General features: G+C 41.7%; 1 protein-coding gene across 2 annotated transcripts in view; it reads right to left on the bottom strand.

Moving 5' to 3' along the window:
• Window positions 1-22500, bottom strand: part of LOC112227214 (collagen alpha-4(IV) chain-like) — a 69042-nt gene extending 46542 nt beyond the window's left edge. Inside the window, exons 1-17 of one of the 2 annotated variants that reach the window (XM_042307973.1) lie at window positions 22110-22500; window positions 21344-21484; window positions 18135-18177; window positions 14458-14529; window positions 13786-13920; window positions 13487-13531; window positions 7754-7870; window positions 6961-7026; window positions 6849-6875; window positions 4963-5025; window positions 4757-4792; window positions 4642-4683; window positions 2312-2392; window positions 1970-2014; window positions 1822-1884; window positions 1029-1073; window positions 472-525 (exon numbers count right to left, since the gene is read on the bottom strand). In XM_042307973.1, the coding sequence (XP_042163907.1) occupies window positions 472-525; window positions 1029-1073; window positions 1822-1884; window positions 1970-2014; window positions 2312-2392; window positions 4642-4683; window positions 4757-4792; window positions 4963-5025; window positions 6849-6875; window positions 6961-7026; window positions 7754-7870; window positions 13487-13531; window positions 13786-13920; window positions 14458-14529; window positions 18135-18177; window positions 21344-21390 (981 nt within the window). In that variant the 5' untranslated portion in view covers window positions 21391-21484; window positions 22110-22500. The remainder of the gene's footprint in view (window positions 1-471; window positions 526-1028; window positions 1074-1821; window positions 1885-1969; window positions 2015-2311; window positions 2393-4641; window positions 4684-4756; window positions 4793-4962; window positions 5026-6848; window positions 6876-6960; window positions 7027-7753; window positions 7871-13486; window positions 13532-13785; window positions 13921-14457; window positions 14530-18134; window positions 18178-21343; window positions 21485-22109) is intronic. The other variant, XM_042307974.1, reaches the window with a different exon arrangement.
• Between the last annotated feature and the right edge of the window lie 1674 nt (window positions 22501-24174).

The raw sequence follows: 24174 nt of genomic DNA, 5'->3' as shown, positions 1-24174 counted from the left end.
AGGCTAAGCTTGAGAGCTAGCATATTAATTTAATTTCATTTGCGATTTTCATGAATAGTTAACGTTGCGTTATGGTAATGAGCTTGAGGCTGTATTCACGATCCCGGATCCGGGATGGCTCGACGCAAGAAGTTAAAGAAGTCACACCCATAGAGCTCCCATTTAAATCTGAATACTGAAAGCTATAAAGCCTGGGTAATAAAATACAATATCTCCAGAATGTGTCCCTTTCTGGGTCAACTGAACTAATGGAGTTGAGCCCACCCAACCTGCTGATAATAGACAGATACTGTCTGGTTCTGTTTGAGTCCAACTGGCTGATAATAGACAGATACTGTCTGGTTCTGGTTGAGCCCAGCTGGCTGATAATAGACAGATACTGTCTGGTCCTGGTTGAGCCCACCCAACCTGCTGAAAATAGACAGATACTGTCTGGTTAAGCCCAACCTGCTGGTTCTGGGTTCAGCTCACCGTTGGTCCTGACCTGCCGATCAGACCAGGAAACCCTTGGTCTCCAGGATAGCCCTGAATGAAAGGAGAACAACTACATTAATAACATACAGTATAGAAGTCAACATTCACAGAAAGTACAATATTCAGACATTCACGTCAAAACTACAATTCCTGTGCCTGAGCCTGGTCTAGCCTGCAATGTCGCCACTTGCAGCACTTGTACTACACCCTCGTTACAAATCCTAAACCCCCCCGCTACTCTACAGCTTCCTCCCTCACTGTCTCCCCTCTCGTTGCCTACTGTGCCCATCTGAATAAAGTGAAAATAAATATCTTCTTCTCGTTAAAATTACAATACCTTCTCCTCCTTTAGTTTCCTAAAATAACCAATGCATTTCAAATCTGACAACAGACCAAACTATAGTAAACTAAATCAAATCAGTTTCCTTCAGATGCCTTTCATGCAATATAACTGCAGATTCATTGGTAGTTAAACATAGCAAAGCAATATTTTGGAGAGTAATTATTCCACACAACATTGACGAGACTAAACTAAGAGGATGGAGAAGTCCCACCTGTGGTCCAGGCGTTCCAGGCAGGCCGGTAGATCCAATGTAACCCTTAGACAGAGAAGATAAGAGACAAAAAAAAAAGACAACGAATCAAGTAATATGGAAGACAACAACAGATGACTACATAATAACAAGGAGGACGGCTTTATGACATCAGATCACAACTGTACAGTGTTCCTACCCGAGGCCCAAGACGACGGCTTTATGACATCAGATCACAACCGTACAGTGTTCCTACCCGAGGCCCAAGAGGACGGCTTTATGACATCAGATCACAACTGTACAGTGTTCCTACCTGAGGCCCAAGAGGACGGCTTTATGATATCAGATCACAACAGTACAGTGTTCCTAACCGAGGAGGACGGCTTTATGACATCAGATCACAACAGTACAGTGTTCCTACCCGAGGGCCAAGAGGACGGCTTTATGACATCAGATCACAACAGTACAGTGTTCCTACCCGAGGACCAGGAGGACGGCTTTATGACATCAGATCACAACAGTACAGTGTTCCTACCCGAGGCCCAAGAGGACGGCTTTATGACATCAGATCACAACCGTACTGTGTTCCTACCTGAGGCCCAAGAGGACGGCTTTATGACATCAGATCACAACAGTACAGTGTTCCTACCCGAGGAGGACGGCTTTATGACATCAGATCACAACAGTACAGTGTTCCTACCCGAGGACCAGGAGGACGGCTTTATGACATCAGATCACAACAGTACAGTGTTCCTACCCGAGGGCCAGGAGGACGGCTTTATGACATCAGATCACAACAGTACAGTGTTCCTACCCGAGGACCAGGAAAGCCACGGATTCCAGTTTCTCCCTTTAGTCCTTCATCGGATTTTTCTCCCTGTAAGGAGAGTTATAGTTCAAACACATGTAATACACAAATGCATAAACCACACACACACACGAGCATGCACACACAAACTCACAGTTATGCCTCTGGGTCCACATGGTCCAGGAACCCCTTTATCCCCCTTAAACAGACAAAAACAACATCAAGAGTTAATCGTGGTAGACGAAAGCCAACTCTGTTACAACAAGCCAATTATGGGTTAACTCATTCATTGCTCTGGACTTCAAGAAGAATAATGCAGTCCATATTTTGAGTCCTAATGCTCCAAACTATAAAATTACATTTCTTGGTTCCCACTGTTGGTTTGGCATCAACTGTTACAACCCTTGGTAAGCATATAGTCTACGTGTTTCTTTGCACGACGAAGTACAGAGAAAGTCCATAATGTTCCCATAGGCAGTCGCGCTATATAGGGTACCTTGTCTCCTTTGGGGTAGAAAAGGTCTGGAGGCTCGACGATCTCCTCAGGCCCCGGAGGCCCTGGTTGACCCTGGTCCCCCTGAGAGACAGCAGGATGAGTAGAGAGATAATATTATCCATGTTGACATGGAGAGAAGGAGATGATTAGGAAAGCTAAGGCTAGCTTTTTCAAACACAAATTCGCATCCTGTAGCACAAACTCCAAAAAAAGTTCTGTGACACTGTAAAGTCCATGGAGAATAAGAGCACCTCCTCCCAGCTGCCTACTGCACTGAATCTAGGAAACACTGTCACCACCGATAAATCCACGATAATTGAGAATTTCAATAAGCATTTTTCTACGGCTGGCCATGCATTCCACCTGGCTCCCCCTACCCCGGTCAACAGCTCTGCACCCCCCACAGCAACTTGCCCAATCCTCCCCCATTTCTCCTTCACCCAAATCCAGACAGCTGATGTTCTTAAAGAGCTGCAAAATCTGGACCACTATAAACCAGCTGGGCTAGACAATCTGGACCCTCTCTTTCTAAAATTATCCGTCGCAAATTGTTGCAACCCCTATTACTAGCCTGTTCAACCTCTCGTATCGTCTGAGATCCCCAAAGATTGGAAAGCTGCCACGGTCATCCCCCTCTTCAAAGGGGGGAGACACTCTAGACACTCTAGTACTCGTCAACCTGGCCAAGGCTTTTGACTCTGTCAATCACTGCATTCTTATCGGCAGACTCAACAGCTTTGGTTTCTCAAATGACTGCCTCGCCTGGTTCACCAACTACTTCTCAGACAGAGTTCAGTGTGTCAAATCGGAGGGCATGTTGTCCGGACCTCTAGCAGTCTCTATGGGGGTGCCACAGGGTTCAATTCTCGGGCCGACTCTTTTCTCTGTATACATCAATGATGTTGCTCTTACTGCTGGTGAGTCTCTGATCCACCTCTACGCAGACGACACCATTCTGTATACTTCTGGCCCTTCCTTGGATACTGTTAACAAACCTCCAGATGAGCTTCAATACAACTCTCCTTCTGTGGCTTCCAACTGCGCTTAAATGCAAGTAAAACTAAACTAACTACGCTCTTCAACCGATCACTGCCCGCACCTGCCTGCCCGTCCAGCATTACTACTCTGGACGGTTCTGACATAGAATATGTGGACAACTACAAATACCTAGGTGTCTGGTTAGACTGTAAACTCTCCTTCCAGACTCACATTAAGCATCTCCATTAAGCATCTCCGATTCTAGATTTAAGCATCTTAAATCTAGAATCGGCTTCCTATTTCGCAACAAAGCATCCTTCACTCATGCTGCCAAACATACCCTCGTAAAACTGACTATTCTACCGATCCTTGACTTCGGCGATGTCATTTACAAAATAGCCTCCAACACTCTACTCAGCAAATTGGATGCAGTCTATCACAGTGAAATCCGTTTTGTCATCAAAGCCCAATATACACCACTGCGACCTGTATGCTCTCGTTGGCTGGCCCTCGCTTCATATTCTCACCAAACCCACTGGCTCCAGCTGTCAGAGCAGCTCACAGATCACTGTACCTGTACATAGCCCATCTGTAAATAACCCATCCAACTACCTCATCCCCATACTGTATTTATTTATTTATCTTGCTCCTTTGCACCCCAGTATTTCTACTTGCACATTCATCTTCTACACATATCACTCCAGTGTTTAATTGCTACATTGTAATTACTTCACCACTATGGCCTATTTATTGCCTTACCTCCCTAATTTTACCTCATTTGCACACACTGTATATAGATGTTTCTATTGTGTTATTGACTGTACATTTGTTTATTCCATGTGTAACTCTGTGTTGTTGTTTGTGTCACACTGCTTTGCTTTATCTTGGCCAGGTCGCAGTTGTAAATGAGAACTTGTTCTCAACTGGCCTACCTGGTTAAATCAAGGTGTTCTCAACTAGCCTACCCGGTTAAATCAAGGTGTTCTCAACTAGCCTACCCGGTTAAATCAAGGTGTTCTCAACTAGCCTACCTGGTTAAATCAAGGTGTTCTCAACTAGCCTACCTGGTTAAATCAAGGTGTTCTCAACTAGCCTACCTGGTTAAATCAAGGTGTTCTCAACTAGCCTACCTGGTTAAATCAAGGTGTTCTCAACTAGCCTACCTGGTTAAATCAAGGTGTTCTCAACTAGCCTACCTGGTTAAATCAAGGTGTTCTCAACTAGCCTACCTGGTTAAATCAAGGTGTTCTCAACTAGCCTACCTGGTTAAATAAAAAAAGGTGAAATAAAAAAAATACGTAAAAATGATTACACAGCAAAACACACACTCACACACTAGCATAGCTACTTACCTCATCACCTTTAATGCCCGGCAGTGATCTGCCAGTGTCACCCTGAAACACAAACACGTTTGTAAGTGTGTGTGTGTGTGTATGTGTGTGCGCGCGTGTGTGCGTGCCCACTCACTGGTTCTCCTCTAGCCCCGGGTGGACCGTCTGGACCCTAGATGAAAGAGAGAAATATCTTAACACGTATACACATACTGTTCACCACTATATAATCTCATTAACTACATACAGGTCACACAAAACAAAAGATATACATGTTTCACATCACAGAATCGTCTGTATTCAATAGCAAAGACGATGATTACAAAAAGCCCTATTGCTCACATCATTTCCATTAGGTCCAGCAGGGCCTGTGTGACCCTTGGGTCCCACATGGCCAGGTGATCCCTGGAGGAAAAACATGACAGAGCACAGGGTCGTGTTCATTAGGCACAAAAATGGAAGAAAACCCTCTGAAGGGATGTTAAACAAACAGGTACTATCTGTACTTGTTGTCCAATAAGAAAACACTCATTTTCCTTTAACTAAATCATTTTGCTACGGTCTGCCCTACTGAACATGACCCAGATTTTTTGTTGACATACATTTGTTTTTTTAACTTCTAATTGATGAGTCAAAAAGGCAATAAATTAGTGTGTTAGAGTTAAATGTTGTGAAACACAACTGCTACTACAGCTTATATCTTTGTTTTACTAAATGTAAATTGACTGAGAACATATTCTCTTTTACAGAAACAACCTGGTGGAAGAGTTAGTGTGGGAGGAGAAATACTAGTACTATCAAAGTTTTCCAGAGTAACTATGTCTGAACATCCACAGTGCCTTCAGAATGTATTCACACCCTTTGACTTTTTCCACGTTTAGTTGCGTTACAAAGTGGGATTAAAATTGAATTAATTGTAATTTTTAGTCAACGATCTACACAACATACTCTGTAATGTCAAATTTGAAGAAAAATGCAATATTTATTTTAATTAATAGAAAATAAAACACTAATATCTTGATTATATACGTGTTGAACCCCCTGAGTCAATACTAGTCTTTCTGGGAAAATCTCAGAGTTTTCCACACCTGGATGGTACAATATTTACACATTATTCTTTTAAGAAATTGTCAAGCTCTGTCAAGTTGGTTGTTGATCATTGCTAGACAGCCATTTTCAAGCCATATATTTTCAAGCCAATTTAAGTCAAAACTGTAACTTTGCCACTCAGGAACATTCAATGTTGTCTAGGTTATCAACTCCACTGTGTACAGTATTTGACCTTGTGTTCTAGGTTATTGTCCTACTTAAAGGTGAATGTCTTATTGCAAACAGGATGCATGTTTTGGAATATTGTTATTCTGTACAGGCTTCCTTCTTTTCACTCTGTCAACAATGTTGTTGATCCATCCACAGTTATCTCCTATCACAGCCATTAAACTATATAACTGTTTTAAAATCACCATTGGTTTCATGGTGAAATCCCTGAGTGATTTCCTTCCTCTCCGGCAAAGGATTTCGAAAGGGTACCTATATCTTTGTAATGACTTGGTGTATTGATACACCATCCAAAGAGTAAAAATAATAACTCCACCGTGCTCAAAGGGACATTCAATCTGCTTTTTTTTTTTACCCATCTACCAATAGGTGCATTCTTTGCGACCCATAGGAAAACCTCCCTGGTCTTTGTGCTTGAATCTTTGCTTGAAATTCACTGATCAATTTAGGGACCTTAATTGTATGTGTAGGGTACAGAAATGGGGTATTCACTTAAAAATCATGTTAAACACTATTATTGCACACAAGTTGAGTCCATGCAGCTTTTATGTGACTTGTTAAGCACCTTTTCACTCCTGAACTTATTTGGACTTGACATAACAAAAGGGTTGAACACTTATTGACTCAAGACATTTCACCTTCACATTTTTTATTAATTTGCAAACATTTCTAAAAACATAATTCCACTTTGCCATTACGGGGTATTTTGTAGATCAGCGACATAAAAATCTCAATTTAATACAATTTTAAATTCAAGCTGTAACACAAGAAAATGTGGAAAAAGTCAAGGAGTGTGAATACATTGAAGACACTGTACCTGTCACCTCCTCCCATCTCTGGGTCCTGGAGTTCAAAGCTGCCGTAGCTGTAGAGCCCCGTCACCGTGGTAACGTGTTTACCTGTGGTGTTCTAAGAATGCGGAGTGATAGTGAAAACGATGAAACACTTACAGATCTTCCAGGAGGCCCAGGGTCGCCCTGTCAAATATCAACAAGTCAAAGTTTGTGTAATATAACGCACATGTACACAGACACACACACACACACAGCAAAGATTACTCACAGGAAGGCCAGGTCCAGATACATCGTAGACAGGCTCCCCTTTTGTTCCTTTGGGACCGAGATATCCCTGAAGGAAAGTCAAAACGATAGGTTAGGAGATATCCCTGAAGGAAAGTCAAAACGATAGGTTAGGAGATATCCCTGAAGGAAAGTCAAAACGATAGGTTAGGAGATATCCCTGAAGGAAAGTCTAAACGATAGGTTAGGAGATATCCCTGAAGGAAAGTCAAAACGATAGGCTTGGAGATATCCCTGAAGGAAAGTCAAAACGATAGGCTTGGAGATATCCCTGAAGGAAAGTCTAAACGATAGGCTTGGAGATATCCCTGAAGGAAAGGCAAAACAATTTTGCTGATAAAGCATTCTGCTTGTGCGACTCCATTCCCTGACACACAAGATGTGTAAATGAAACCTGTCAAAGACTTCAACAGTGTATGAGACTCCTGTCAGAATGCTAGCTAGCTGCATGAAGGAAACACGACATTCACATGCTGTACATACATCATGAAGTTATCATCTATTCTATGTTATTTATCTTGTTCGGAAACAATTGAGGGGTGAAGGGCTTCAAAGGGAGTTGGGTGAAGGTAAAGAGCATATGATGTCTACCCTATCTCCAGACTGGAGGTGGGTGAAGGTAAAGACCATATGATGTCTACCCTATCTCCAGACTGAAGGTGGGTGAAGGTATAGACCATATGATGTCTACCCTGGAGGTGGGTGAAGGTAAAGACCATATGATGTCTACCCTATCTCTAGACTGGAGGTGTGGTTGCTAATAGGAGTCCCCTCACCCTGGGTCCAGGGAATCCGTTCGTGCCATGAACACCGGGTATCCCCGTCTGTCCCCTGGTCCCGTTACAGCCGTCTAGCCCCGGCAGACCAGGATTCCCCCCAGCACCAACGTGACCCTGAAACCACACAGTTATGGAAAGATACTCAGAGTACACCCTGCAAACACCATGAACACCCTGCAAACACCATGAACACCCTGTAAACACCATGAACACCCTGTAAACACCCTGTAAACACCATGAACACCCTGTAAACACAATGAACACCCTGTAAACACCCTGTAAACACCATGAACACCCTGTAAACGCCATGAACACCCTGTAAACACCATGAACACCCTGTAAACACCATGAACACCCTGTAAACACCATGAACACCCTGTAAACACCATGAACACCCTGTAAACACCATGAACACCCTGTAAACACCATGAACACCCTGTAAACACCATGAACACCCTGCAAACACCATGAACACCCTGCAAACACCATGAACACCCTGCAAACACCATGAACACCCTATAAACACCCTGTAAACACCATGAACACCCTGTAAACACCATGAACACCCTGTAAACACCCTATAAACACCCTGTAAACACCCTATAAACACCCTGTAAACACCATGAACACCCTGTAAACACCATGAACACCCTGTAAACACCCTGTAAACACCATGAACACCCTGTAAACACCCTGTAAACACCATGAACACCCTGAAACACCACCCTGTAAACACCATGAACACCCCATGAAACACCCACCCTGTAAACACCATGAACACCCTGTAAACACCCTATAAACACCCTATAAAACCCTGTAAACACCATGAACACCCTGTAAACACCATGAACACCCTGTAAACACCATGAACACCCTGTAAACACCCACCCTGTAAACACCCTAAAACACCCTATGAACACCCTGTAAACACCATGAACACCCTGTAAACACCATGAACACCCTGTAAACACCCACCCTGTAAACACCATGAACACCCTGTAAACACCCTGTAAACACCATGAACACCCTGTAAACACCATGAACACCCTGTAAACACCATGAACACCCTGTAAACACCATGAACACACCTATAAACACCCTGTAAACACCATGAACACCCTGTAAACACCCTATAAACACCCTGTAAACACCATGAACACCCTGTAAACACCCTGTAAACCATGAACACCCTGTAAACACCCTGTAAACACCCTGTAAACACAATGAACACCCTGTAAACACCATGAACACCCTGTAAACACCCTGTAAATACCATGAACACCCTGTAAACACCATGAACACCCTGTAAACACCATGAACCTGTAAACACCAAATGAACACCCTGTAAACACCATGAACACCCTGTAAACACCCTGTAAACCATGAACACCCTGTAAACGCCATGAACACCCTGTAAACGCCATGAACACCCTGTAAACATGAACACCCTGTAAACACCATGAACACACCCTGTAAACACCATGAACACCCTGTAAACACCATGAACACCCTGTAAACACCCTGTAAATACCATGAACACCCTGTAAACGCCATGAACACCCTGTAAACACCATGAACACCCTGCAAACACCCTAAACACCATAAACACCCTGTAAACACCATGAACACCCTGTAAACACCATGAACACCCTGTAAACACCCTATAAACACCCACCCTGTAAACACCCTATAAACACCCTGTAAACACCCACCCTGTAAACACCATGAACACCCTGTAAACACCATGAACACCCTGTAAACACCATGAACACCCTGTAAACACCATGAACACCCTGTAAACACCATGAACACCCTGTAAACACCCTGTAAACACCATGAACACCCTGTAAACACCCTGTAAACACCCTATAAACACCCTGTAAACACCATGAACACCCTGTAAACACCATGAACACCCTGTAAACACCATGAACACCCTGTAAACACCATGAACACCCTGTAAACACCCTATAAACACCCTATAAACACCCACCCTGTAAACACCATGAACACCCTGTAAACACCATGAAACACCCTGTAAACACCAAGAACACCCTGTAAACACCCTGTAAACACCATGAACACCCTGTAAACACCACCCTGAACACCCTGTAAACACCCTGTAAACACCATGAACACCCTGTAAACACCCTGTAAACACCATGAACACCCTGTAAACACCCCTGTAAACACCATGAACACCCTGTAAACACCATGAACACCCTGTAAACACCATGAACACCCTGTAAACACCATGAACACCCTGTAAAACACCATGAACACCCTGTAAACACCAAACACCCATGAACACCCTATAAACACCCTGTAAACACCACCCTGTAAACACCATGAACACCCTGTAAACACCCTGTAAACACCCTGTAAACACCATGAACACCCTGTAAACACCATGAACACCCTGTAAACACCAAACACCATGAACACCCTGTAAACACCCTGAAACACCCTGTAAACACCCTGAACACCCTAAACACCATGAACACCCTGTAAACACCCTGTAAACACCATGAACACCCTGTAAACACCCTGAAACCCACAAATACCATGAACACCCTGTAAACACCATGAACACCCTGTAAATACCATGAACACCCTGTAAACACCATGAACACCCTGTAAACACCCTATAACACCCTAAACACCCCGTAAACACCATGAACACCCTGTAAACACCATGAAACACCCTGTAAACACCCTATAAAAACACCCTGTAAACACCCTATAAACACCCTGTAAACACCCTATAAACACCCTGTAAACACCATGAACACCCTGTAAACACCATGAACACCCTGTAAACACCATGAACACCCTGCAAACACCATGAACACCCTGAACACCCTGTAAACACCATGAACACCCTGTAAATACCATGAACACCCTGTAAACACCCTATGAACACCCTGTAAACACCATGAACACCCTGTAAACACCCTGTAAACACCATGAACACCCTGTAAACACCATGAACACCCTGTAAACACCATGAACACCCTGCAAACACCATGAACACCCTGTAAACACCATGAACACCCTGTAAACACCATGAACACCCTGTAAACACCATGAACACCCTGTAAACACCATGAACACCCTGTAAACACCATGAACACCCTGTAAACACCATGAACACCCTGTAAACACCATGAACACCCTGTAAACACCCTGTAAACACCCTGTAAACACAATGAACACCCTGTAAACACCATGAACACCCTGTAAACACCATGAACACCCTGTAAACGCCATGAACACCCTGTAAACGCCATGAACACCCTGTAAACACCATGAACACCCTGTAAACACCAAACACCATGAACCCCTATAAATACCATGAACACCCTGTAAACACCCTGAAACACCCTGTAAACACCCTGTAAACACCATGAACACCCTGTAAACACCCTGTAAACACCATGAACACCCTGTAAACACCATGAACACCCTGCAAACACCATGAACACCCTGTAAACACCCTGTAAACAAATATGAACACCCTGTAAACACCATGAACACCCTGTAAACACCATGAACACCCTGTAAACACCATGAACACCCTGTAAACGCCATGAACACCCTGTAAACACCCTATAAATACCATGAACACCCTGTAAACGCCATGAACACCCTGTAAACACCCTATAAATACCATGAACACCCTGTAAACGCCATGAACACCCTGTAAACACCCTGTAAACGCCATGAACACCCACGCCACCATGTGGTGAATAACAGTATGCACTAGAAATGATTATTAGTAACTTCATTACATGAAGTATGTTTCATTTTCTCTTTATAAATAAGAACATGTGTTTTTTTAATGTTCTTTACTAGGGTTAGCTGGCCTTTTGGTTGTAATATATTTCATAAATATGTAACCACTAAAAGGCCATAAGAGTTCTAATATCAATCACAGCCTTTCTGGATAATGTAAAGTAACTTTCTAGTGTTTACACCTATAAAAAAAACTATAATACAATATGAGTGAAATACCTGTCCTTCCAAAACGTTTCAATTAGGCATGTTAAAAACCAGATTTTCTGTGTTGGAATGGTGTGGGCGTGTACCGGTCATTTAAAAAAATTCATGAGAGTAGACCGCTGATTGGCCAGCATGTTCTATGAGGAAATAGCAAGTCTGTTGGAGATACAAGTTTGAGGTTGTTTTTTTTTCAAGTGTTTTATGATTTTACGATATTATTCTCTCTACTATTATTCCGACATTTCACATTCAAATAAAGTGGTGATCCTTCCTGACCTGAGCCAGTGAATTTTTACTAGGATTAAATGTCAGGAATTGTGAAAAACTGAGTTTAAATGTATTTGTCTAAGGTGTATGTAAACTTCCGACTTCAACTGTAAGTGTTATTTTATAGTTTTGATGCTTTCACTATTATTCTACAACGTAGAAAATAGTACAAATAAAGAAACATCCTGGAATGAGTAGGTGTCCAAACCTTTGACTGGTACTGTATATAACTATTATTACTATTATTGGACATAAAAGACCAGCAAATCAGCTCCAAGTGATTTTAATTTTGTAAATCTGTTCCAAAGTATTCCCATTAAGAAATGTGATTGTATACAAATTTAAGTTTGAAACGACTATGTTTTAAATCAAATATTATATCTGTTTTGGGCTTCTTGTGGTCAGTTTGCAGTCCAGAAATTATTTGGAATTATGTTCCAGTCCCCTGACCATCCGCTCAAGAAAAAAATAAAAATAATCAGCCCACGGGTTCTGTTGAGGAGATGCACCATTCCAGCGCTCCACCAACGTGCCGTACAAAAAAAGAGAGATCTAATATAAATCATGTAGCCTATAGCGTACGGAGGAAACAGTATGTGGAGTTTTCTGTAGCCTAGAGGCTGGAGATCAAATGTATGACAATATCATGAGACAAGCACTTTTTACACCATGCATGTTTCTTCGGCCAAATTGCCGAACCTGGCACCCGATCAAAAAATAACATCTGCTTCTATGTGAATATGACATATTATCAAACAATATATCCTAAAAACAGGACAGGTCCAAGTAAAATGGACAATATGGAATGGACAATCAGGCTACTCAACTGTTGTACGGGATGGGTGAAACTCAAAGTGTGATCAGTGGTTTCAAGATTGTATTCGTACATTTTTTTACGAGCAGCAACACAGCAAAAAATAAAATACTTCTGCATTTCCCACTGTGTAAAAAACAGATTCTCATTGCAAAATAGACTCAGGATAACTTCTGATAGTGTTGGGTAGCTGATATTCAGAGCTTAAATAGCCCAAATGATTAGTCACAGGAATCAGGACTAATAAAGCCAATACAACTCACTGTTTTACAAACGGTAGGCCTTCCACATGGATGGGCATTGATTCAATTCCATTTCAGACCGGCACTGCAGGCTACACTTTTGTAGTTTTGGGTGGGGAGGACAGCCTTTGTTTCTGTCTCGTTAGGCCAACAGATCGGCCAGGACTGGGCCTGTGTGTGTGTGTGTGTGTGTGTGTTGCGTTGCCGGAACTGTACAAATATCCACTGTGTGTATCTATGTTGTTGTAGCAAACCTTTGAGGCATGCTCTCTTCAGGGTTGAATCTTAATTTGAGATCCCAGGTCCATAATCTGATCTGTGTTCTTTTCTCTAATCTCTCATATTTATGTGATAATATTTACATACTCAGATGACAAATGATGATGCCGCTGGTGATTTACTTACATTGACACCATCGATACCAGGAAATCCTGGGTGACCAGTCGGACCCTGCAATACAAAACAAGGTGGCATCAGACTGTCCACTCTTAATGACAGGTATAGAACACAGACTCTCACTCTCCATATCTGTCTCTCATGCAGTCATGTCAACCCAAGGTAAGACAGGCAGAGACAACATAGAAAGACAACTACACAAACATAGAGAAAGACAGACCAACACACACAAAGTCACACCCACAAAGTCAAACCCACAAAGTCCCACCCACAAAGTCAAACCCACAAAGTCACACCCAGACACTCACCCTTTCCCCTTTCTTCCCATCCAGCCCAGGTGGTCCCTCGACACCCCTCCTCCCCTTCTCTCCGTGAGGCCCTGCGGAGCCCCCGATGCCATCTGGGCCCTGTGGCCCCTGCTTCCCCAGCTTCCCTGGGGCCCCCTGGAGAGGAAAAGAGAGCTCAAGTAGTAACGATACGATTTACACAGCACACACACACTTCTGATCTGGGTGTAGTAGTCCTCAATATCACATTAGCGCGTTGAGCTAAAGCCTAGGCCTTAGCTATGAGAACTAACACAAGTATTCTGGTCTGGAAAACAAGGATATGTATGAGCTGAAAACATGTGTTGAATCCCTGCTACTCCACTGAGCACAATATTACCCTTTTCTCTTTCCACCAGGAAAATCTATTCATTCATCCACAGCTTCTATTCATTCCTTTTACATGTATTTTATTTACAAAGTGTGCAGACATCACTTTCTTATCAAGTTTCTCATCAAACCTATACATTCATTTGTACCATCGTATCATACGTAATAGGCTACTGTACATGTCTGAGCACTAGCTCAAAGTGGTCTCTGTATAAAACACTAGAATTTCGGACTCAGTTCTGTCTGAGGTTCCTTGGGATCATGGTTGCACAGTGGTGGACTGTGGGGGTCCAGTGGAGCGAGGTGAGAATTGAAAAGTCGTACCCGGGCTCCCTTGGCGGGGAGACAGCTGCACACTGAGCAGTCTCTGCCATCACACGAGCCCAGCGTCTCTCCCTGAAAAACACACACACACACACCAATGAGACGCTGCCACACTGACTGCTATGAAGTATGATCAATGAGGCGCTGCCACACTATGACAGCCATGAAGATTGACCAATGAGGCATTGAAGAGATCAGTTAGAGGGACAGACTAGTGATGGGCACCAACATGGATAATTCAATATGATATGGATGTGAGCAAGGCAAAATACGGTTTCACCTTCCTTTCAACCTACACTATTATGTAAACAGCATGCATGACTGTTCCTGCATGCACAAAACCCTCACACAGACCTTCTCAATAGACTCTCACCTCAGCATACTTCGTTGCCTGCTGATGGGGCATCCACGGTAGATGGGCTTCCCATTGTATTCAAACTTGTTGGGTAGGTTTTAGAGCCCAAGAACATTCACACCTGGCCTAATGGACAACCAGTTGTCTGGACTTCACAAAGACATGGAAGCTAACAAAAAGTGAACATTTACACAATTGCAATGTTGTTGTTTTCAAACATTGCAAGTGGGGTAATCTGAGGTTAAAAAAAAAAAGTGTTTCCGATATATATTTCGATATGATTTTGATATCAAATGGAAAAATGCTACTGATATCGATAATGAACTTTCCATAAATTGGTGCCGAATCCCTAGAGTGAACTGTGAAACGTTGCATGTTTTATGACAGAAGACCCTAAAGATGCAATTGAATTTCATCTATTTGCTTTGACTACTTTCAACCATAGTGTAAAACATAAGTTGTGTGGGCTACACACGGTCGTATTCATCAAACTAGGCCATCCTTCATAGACCCCCAAGAAAGTAAAAAGTATATACTGTATGTGCTTGTGTGTCAGTGCGTTTGAATGTTTCTGTGCAAGAAATGTATTTCACAGCCTGTGTGTTTTTTTTTAATCAACTAACTGCTTTCTGTCTCCTCTCCATAGCTTGTGTTGAAAGTCAGTTGCACAAACACCGAGCAGTGTTAGTTTAGGGTTCCTAAATGTTTGGATATTTATGTTATTAGGCAGGAAGGGCTCCCACTACACATTTGGCAATAAAACAGAGCTTCAATCCCTGTGTGAACTCTTAAACCAGACTCACATTTAACAGTTTAATTCATTAATGATTTTAATACCGTGGATGTGGATCAAGTCTATAGAGGAGGATGATTTGGGTTTTGTTTACATGGAGTGCAACCATACAAATGTTGAGGGTGTAGGGGAATTCCATTCAGATCCTATTGCCCTAGATCAATATTCCCCAAAACTGTCAGTACCAGGATGTTAGCTAGGTGTACAAAAATAGGTTGGATTGCCAGTGAAGATCATGAGCAGCAGCCCACTGGGAACACACTGGTTGAACCAACATGGAATACATGTTGGTTCAACATCTGTATCCAGTGGGCGGTGACATAAACGCTAATGCAAACAACACTAATGCAAACAACACTAATGCAAACAACACTAATGCAAACATTAGTGCAAACAACACTAGTGCAAACAACATAAATGCAAACACTAGTGCAAACAACACTAATGCAAACAACATAAATGCAAACACTAATGCAAACATAAATGCACACAACACTAGTGCAAACACTAGTGCAAACACTAGTGCAAACAACAAATGCAAACAACATAAATGCAAACAACACTAGTGCAAACAACACTAGTGCAAACAACACTAATGCAAACATAAATGCAAACAACACTAGTGCAAACAACACTAGTGCAAACAACACTAATGCAAACATAAATGCAAACAACACTAGTGCAAACACTAGTGCAAACACTAGTGCAAACATCATAAATGCAAACAACATAAATGCAAACACTAGTGCAAACAACGCTAATGCAAACATAAATGCAAACAACACTAGTGCAAACAACACTAGTGCAAACAACACTAGTGCAAACAACACTAGTGCAAACAACACTAGTGCAAACATCATAAATGCAAACACTAGTGCAAACAACGCTAATGCAAACATAAATGCAAACACTAGTGCAAACAACACTAGTGCAAACAACACTAATGCAAACATAAATGCAAACAACACTAGTGCAAACAACACTAGTGCAAACAACACTAATGCAAACAACATAAATGCAAACACTAGTGCAAACAACACTAATGCAAACATAAATGCAAACAACACTAGTGCAAACAACACTAGTGCAAACAACACTAGTGCAAACAACATAAATGCAAACATAAATGCAAACACTAGTGCAAACAACACTAGTGCAAACAACGCTAATGCAAACATAAATGCAAACACTAGTGCAAACAACACTAGTGCAAACAACACTAGTGCAAACAACACTAGTGCAAACAACACTAGTGCAAACAACACTAGTGCAAACAACACTAGTGCAAACAACACTAGTGCAAACAACACTAGTGCAAACAACACTAGTGCAAACAACACTAGTGCAAACAACACTAGTGCAAACAACACTAGTGCAAACAACACTAGTGCAAACAACACTAATGCAAACAACATAAATGCAAACAACACTAATGCAAACAACACTCATTTTTATTTTATTTTTTTATTTCACCTTTATTTAACCAGGTAGGCAAGTTGAGAACAAGTTCTCATTTACAAATGCGACCTGGCGATTGTGCAGACAACACTAATGCAAACAACACTAGTGCAAACAACACTAATGCAAACAACACTAATGCAAACAACACTAATGCAAACAACACTAATGCAAACAACACTAATGCAAACAACACTAGTGCAGACAACGCTAATGCAAACAACACTAACTTATCTTAAGTACAGTAGGGGCAATATTTTCCTGTTGCAAAAAAAACAGCTGAGCTGTGAACTAAACGTACCGCAGCGCTCTAAACAACATGAGTTTCGATATTGTACCTCACGGTTGCATTGCATGTGGCGTGTATCATGCTGTGACTAAATCAATCTTCCTCCTCACGGAAATGGTTAAAGTCCCAATGCAGACAAAAATTATATATTTTTTATATTTCCACACTATAAGGTTATACTGTACAATTGTGAAAATTATGATAATGCCCTTTTCGTGTAAGAGCTGTTTGATAAGACTGCCTGAAATCTCTGCCTGTTTTGGTGGAATAGTTTTGGCCTGCCTGGTGACCAGGCAGTAAATTAGTTAATTAACCAATGAGAAAGTGAGTTCTAAATCTCTCTGCAAATAAAAGCTAGTTTTCCATTTTCCCCTCCCCACTCAGAACTCCCAGACAGTCCTAGCCAAATTAACATAGTTTATCCTCCACTACAACCCTTGTACGGCACCATGTGTGTGTGTGTGTGTGTGTGTGGGGGGGGGGTTCACAGTGTGCAATACTGAACACGGACGAAGACAGACCAACCTACTGAAACACCGCATAATCACTCTGACTGAAACAGGTGGACTTGAGGTCAAGGCAGAAATTCCACAGTTGATGGATTTAAGTTTATCTTCATTCTAAACAACTACATTCCAACAGTGAAGCCAAAACAAACCCATATAAAAAGGTCAGCTTAGTTCAGATAGAGAGAGTAAAGCTGATTCTAGATCTGTTTCTGTGGGAAACTTCTACCATTTGAAACTGCTGTACAGAGGGGATTAAATGTTACTTCTACTTACAGCATTGGCCCTCTGTTCAGAGATGTGCAGCAGGACGATCCACCTGTAATTTCACAAAGTGTTACAGTAAACCTCCATTCATCAAAATCACATGGCTGGGAGGCCTCTTAACTCATATGTTTTGTTTGGCGTCTCTGCAAGCTGGCATCCCCCCATCCAGGTGACCTGCAGCCTCAGAGAAGTGGACCACTCGGTGTGTGTGTTTAAGTTCTTTGTGTGTGTGTGTGTGTGTGTGTGTGTGTGTGTATGTTGCATGTGCCTCTACGCACATTTTTCTTTGTGTGGGTTGAGAATCTAAAAGTAAACATGCACGGCCACTGTTTGTCACAATTTCATGCATTTCGTCAACTTACACTGGTGTGTCTAGTCTAGCCTATAACATGCCCCATAAACTACGTCAGACAGGAATTCTCATCCGTTGCCGTTTGAGGCCTAATGCACAGATACAGGACCTTCATTTAATCACAATGTTGTTGCAGGAAATGCATCAACCCCTACAAAAATCTGCTTTAATTAACATCCTATAGCTGTATAGTGTTGTCAAGTGGGAAGGCGCTGTCTTGGTCTGAACATGTGGGTCTGAGCATGTGGGTCTGAGCATGTGGGTCTGAGCATGTGGGTCTGAGCATGTGGGTCTGAGCAAGTGTGATATTATACATGCAGTGAAAAAGTATTTGCCCCTTTCCTGATTTCTTATTTTTTTGCACATTTGTCACACTTAAATGTTTCAGATCATTAAAACAAATTTTAATATTACACAAAGATAAACTGCATTTTGTGTTTACTTGGGTTAAGTGATGATTTTATTTATTTTGACAAAAGAAATCTATCCGAACCTTCATGGCCCCATGTGGAAAAAGTAATTGCCCCCTAAACCTAATAACTGTTTGTGCCACCCTCAGCAGCAACAACTGCAATCAAGTGTTTGCGATAACTGGCAATGAGTCTTTCACGTCGCTGCAGAGGAAATTTCCTCCACTCTTCTTTGCAGAATTGTTGAAATTCAGCCACATTGGAGGGTTTTTGAGCATGAACTGCCTTTTTAAGGTCACGCCACAGCATCTCAATCGGATTCAAGTCCAGACTTTGACTAGGCCATTCCAAAACCTTCATTTAGTTTTTTGTTAAGCCATTCAAAGGTGGACTTGCTGGTGTGTTTTGGATCATTGTCCTGCTGCAGAATCCAAGTGCGCTTCAGCTTGAGGTCACGAACTGATGGCCGGACATTCTCCCTCAGGATTTTTCGGTAGAGAACAGAATTCATGGTTCCATCAATCACAGCAAGTCGTCCAGGTCCTGAAGCAGCAAAGCAGCCCCAGACCATCACACCACCACCACCATACTTGACTGTTGGTATGATGTTCTTTTTCTGAAATGCTGTGTTACTTTTACGTCAGATGTAACGGGACGCACACCTTCCAAAAAGTTGAACTTTTGTCTCGTCATCCACAGAATATTTCCCCAAAAGTCTTGGGGCTCATTAAGATGTTTTTTTGTTGTCAAAAGTGAGACGAGCCTTTATGATATTTTTGGTCAGCAGTCGTTTTCGCCTTGGAACTCTGCCATGGATGCCATTTTTGACCAGTCTCTTTCTTATGGTTGAGTCATGGACACTGACCTTAACTGAGGCAAGTGTGGCCTGCAGTTCTTTAGATGTTGTTGTGGGTTCTTTTGTGACCTCTTGGATAAGTCCTCACTGCACTCTGGGGTAATTTGGTAGCCTGGCCACTACTGGGAAGGTTCACCACTGTTCTAAATGTTCTCCATTTGTGGATAATGGCTCTGACCGTGGTTCGCTGGAGACCCAAAGCTTTAGAAATGGATTTGTAACCCTTTCCAGATTGATAAATTACTTTGTTTCTCATCTGTTCCTAAATTTCTTTGGATCATGGCATGATGTCTTGCTTTTTGAGATCTTTTGGCCTACCTCACTTTGTCAGACAGGTTCTATTTAAGTGATTTCTTGATTCAACAGGTCTGGCAGTAATCTGGCCTGGGTGTGGATAGTGAAATTGAACTCAGCTTTCCAAAAAAATGTGATTTAACCACAGTAAATTCATGATTTAACAAGGGGGGCAATTACTTTGTCACATAGGGCCATGAAGGTTCGGATAGCTTTTTTCCCTTAATAAATACAATTATCACTTAAAAACTGCATTTTGTGTTTACTTGGGTTATCTTTGTGTCATATTAAAATGTGTTTGATGATCTCAAACATTTAAGTGTGTGAAAAATGTGCAAAAACAACAAGAAATCAGGAACGGGGCAAATACTTTTTCACAGCGCTGTATGTATATGTTCAGTTGTCTATTGTTTTTGTTTATTTATAGCAGAAATAATAGCAAAAAAACTCAAATAACATATATTAAAAAAAAGGGAAGGCACAGTCTATCTTTTGGGTTCAAATCAAATTGTATTTGTCACATGCGCGAAATACAACCTTAGAGTGAAATGCTTACTCACAATTTTTTGTATTTTTATAAACAGATAAAAGTAACAAATAATTAAAGAGCAGCAGTAACATAACAATAGTGAGGCTATATACAGGGAGGCACGGGTACAGAGTCAATGTGCAGGAGCACCGGTTAGTCGAGGTCATTGAGGTTCACTGAACGTATGCTTGAATCTGTCAAGGTGTGTGTGTTGAGCATCTTTCCCTGCGCACGTCCCTTCACATTATTGTATCCATAGGTATCAAATCCTTCCCATGTTAAAATTGGCATATGATGTCATACTTTCTAACTATTGCTGTTCCAGAACGTCAATCTAGGCTGCCAGGTCTTCTATTTTAACATGTGGATCCTACTGCTGCCACCAAGTGTTAAGATAGAAGACCACATTACTCCCAACTTCTCCACTGCAAAAAAATGCTTTCTGGAAGTAAGTGGGTGCTGTGCGTCTGCTGCATGTACAGTACAAACTGTAGCAGGGATGCTCCCATGAGCCATTAACTATTATGGGTCAGGGACAACAGTTTGTGTCACAGTGCAAGGTTAAACTAGCTACAACTAGCCATCTACCTCTAATAAACATCACCAAGCCAAGCCATTAGCCATAAGCTAACACGAGTCTTCAGGTCTAACAAGGCAAGAGTAGTTCACCAAACCACCTCTGGTATGATTCACCCCCTTTGACACCCTTCTCTTCTCTGTAGAAAACCCATCAATTAATATAATATATAAATTATGCGCTGAGGCAGGAGGACTCACCAGATAGGCAGAGAACAGAAGGTCACCCAGCAAGCGAAGGGACTCATTGGTCACTCCTTCAGATGACTCCACTCACTTAAGTGCTGCACCCTGTGATAGGTTAGGGTCACTTCAAACTGGTCAAGCTACTGAAGGCTACACCTGCCAAGCACATATAACATACCAACTAAACATACATGTAGAGTTCACACATTTAAACGTGCAATAGTAGACCTACAGGTTTGAGCCTGGGTTGTTATAAGATGTGGTAGTGGGTATATCAACTTTATTTTGCTGTGAATCTGCATTGACATAATGATCACAGTCTACAATGTCATTTTGAAGGCAGACTGCATTACATGACTAGAACCAACAAACTGAAAAATAATAGGTAAAGACAAAAGCAAGACTGGAAATAGATTAATTTAGACAAACAACACTTGAAAATCTGACTGCAAACACTCAGCATGACGCTATCAGTTGCACAATGAAAATTAGTCTTCAGCTATGGAAAGGTCTATAGCCTTATGTGTACAGGTTGTCAAATGTTAAATTGAAGCTGTCCTTTCACAACTTCTCAAAATACACTCTTTTCTCATTCTTAAATAGTAGCTTTACAGTTCTCATTGGCTTATTGGCTTGAAACTTCATGCACACAATCCGTTTTTCATTGAAAGGTCCACACATACACCAATGTTCTTAAAATATTTTAGTAGGCAATATAACCTAATATCCATAGGCTACATTTCTTAAGATTGATCAAAATGTTACGTTTTTCAGAACTCACCTTATTCGTGTGTTGACTCCGTTCTCAACTCAACGGTTCCCTCCACATCCACAATAGTATATGAGTGAATATTGTAGAGCGATATGCCTTGTCTCTCGCGACTCGTTATCGTTGTATGATAACACCTGCTGCCGATGCAAGCGAGGCAAAGGTAGATCTTGAAATATAACTGGCCATCTAGAGGAGAATATCTAGGCTAGACCGCCCCCCACTTCACAACCTGGGCTGTCCAAAAACGAAACCCTGACTTGCTAACTCACTTCACCAACTACAGTGAAGCTTCTACATCTTTTAGCAACCATTTCAAAGTTTTGCTGCAGTTTGAGAGGTTCATTGTCGTTCAATCAGATCAAAGCTGGGCACAAGGGTCGTTTTGCGCCTTTGAAGACGATGACAGATGACGCTAGATGACCGACCGGGTCCTTGTATTTTCCTTCCATTGGGACGTCGTTGGAAAACGGCTAGTTTTTCGTTTCTGAATGTGGAAATCGGAAATCGACTTATTTTCTCATTCATCATCTCACAATTGGGCATGGAATATTGGAACACAAATAACAACATCTATTACATTTTTCAATTTTCAATTTGCATTTTTCTCATACCTGGAAATACAGGCCCCCTCATTGAAGATTCACAGGGATTAGGAGATATGTTTAGAGTCTAGGTTGGCAGCACAAATCAAATATCAAATTGTGTGTGTGACAGGAAGATGAAAATACTCATGTTAACTAAGATGCAGAATATATCATGAAGTTAGCATGGCAATAGGACAAACTCAACAACAACTGAACAAAGTTGTCTTGCACTAGCTGGCTAGATAGCACTGGCTGTTTACTGCTGTGTGTGTGTGTGGTCCCAAACATTTTTGTACAGTTAAGGTGTTGACTTGACAGGGCTGAATCCGGATTTGAGGCCCGGTCGAGGATACCCCCGAATTTGCTACAATATCCTTCCATGGTTGGTTTCATAGAGCCTACCCTTTAACTGCCCTTAATTGACCAATTGTTTTCTACAACTTCTGAGTCCGTTGGAGAGGATCAGCTTGAACAAAGTGAGGTGTATAATCACAGATCTACAAATAGTAATCCCTGCCAAATAATAGGCGTTGTGTGAATAAGATTAGAACAAATACGCCTCCCCTGGCTTATGCGAGCCCCCAAATAACACACATGCACAACCAGACATTGATTGATTGAACGGAGACAGCTTGTGTCAATAAAATAAAATTTCCTAGGATTTTCTACATACAACAAACCTAGTGGATCATGCTGGAAATACCAGTAAAAACAAAGTGCAAAAAAAAAAAAATAAATAAATAAATCAAGGCCCAAATCCTGGGTCAAGTCTCAAATATGGCTGAATTGTTGTGCATATACAGAATACCCTTGTGTTGTACACGTTGTCATCCACTAGATGGCAGTAATGTGCTACCACCTCCACTGAAAGTTGAGAGATGTATGGAGTCCTCTGTTTCCACTGTTTCAAAGGGTAACGTGAGCATAAAGCCCTGTTGGTTTTTGGCTAAGAGTACAACAAAGTAAATCACAACAATCCCAGTGCTACTTTCAAAGTAGTAAATCTTACTTGTTTGTCACTGGTTGTGAAATTGAACCATATTTATTTGGACCTATTTGCCACTTCAATAGCAAAATGATTTTGCTGCTCCCACAGGATATCTTAATGATCAACGTGTACACCACTGAAAGTAGAGACTGTGTTTAAAAGCTCTCGTAAGGTGTTTGACATTATAATTTTGGTGGGTGCTATGCTGGACCAAAGGTTCCATGGCCACGATAATTCTGAATGAGAATGTCATGGTAATTTTAGTGCCAAGTTGGACAAGAATTTTCCCCACTATGGCTCTGTCCCTGCCTACACCTACTCAGTGTAATGTTTATGTTACTGCTAATGGATTTAGGGATGGTTTCCCGGACATTGATTGAGCCTAGTCCTAGACTAAAAATCAAGATCAATAGAAAGTGCTTTATAGTCTAGAACTAGGCATAATCTGTATCAAGGAAACCATTCCATTAGTGTACCACAGGTACCATTTCCTTTCATCTTG

The sequence above is a fragment of the Oncorhynchus tshawytscha genome, linkage group LG28 (assembly GCF_018296145.1).
Source record: "Oncorhynchus tshawytscha isolate Ot180627B linkage group LG28, Otsh_v2.0, whole genome shotgun sequence".
NCBI classification, from domain to species: domain Eukaryota; kingdom Metazoa; phylum Chordata; class Actinopteri; order Salmoniformes; family Salmonidae; genus Oncorhynchus; species Oncorhynchus tshawytscha.
This window is presented reverse-complemented; position numbering and strand designations above follow the sequence as displayed.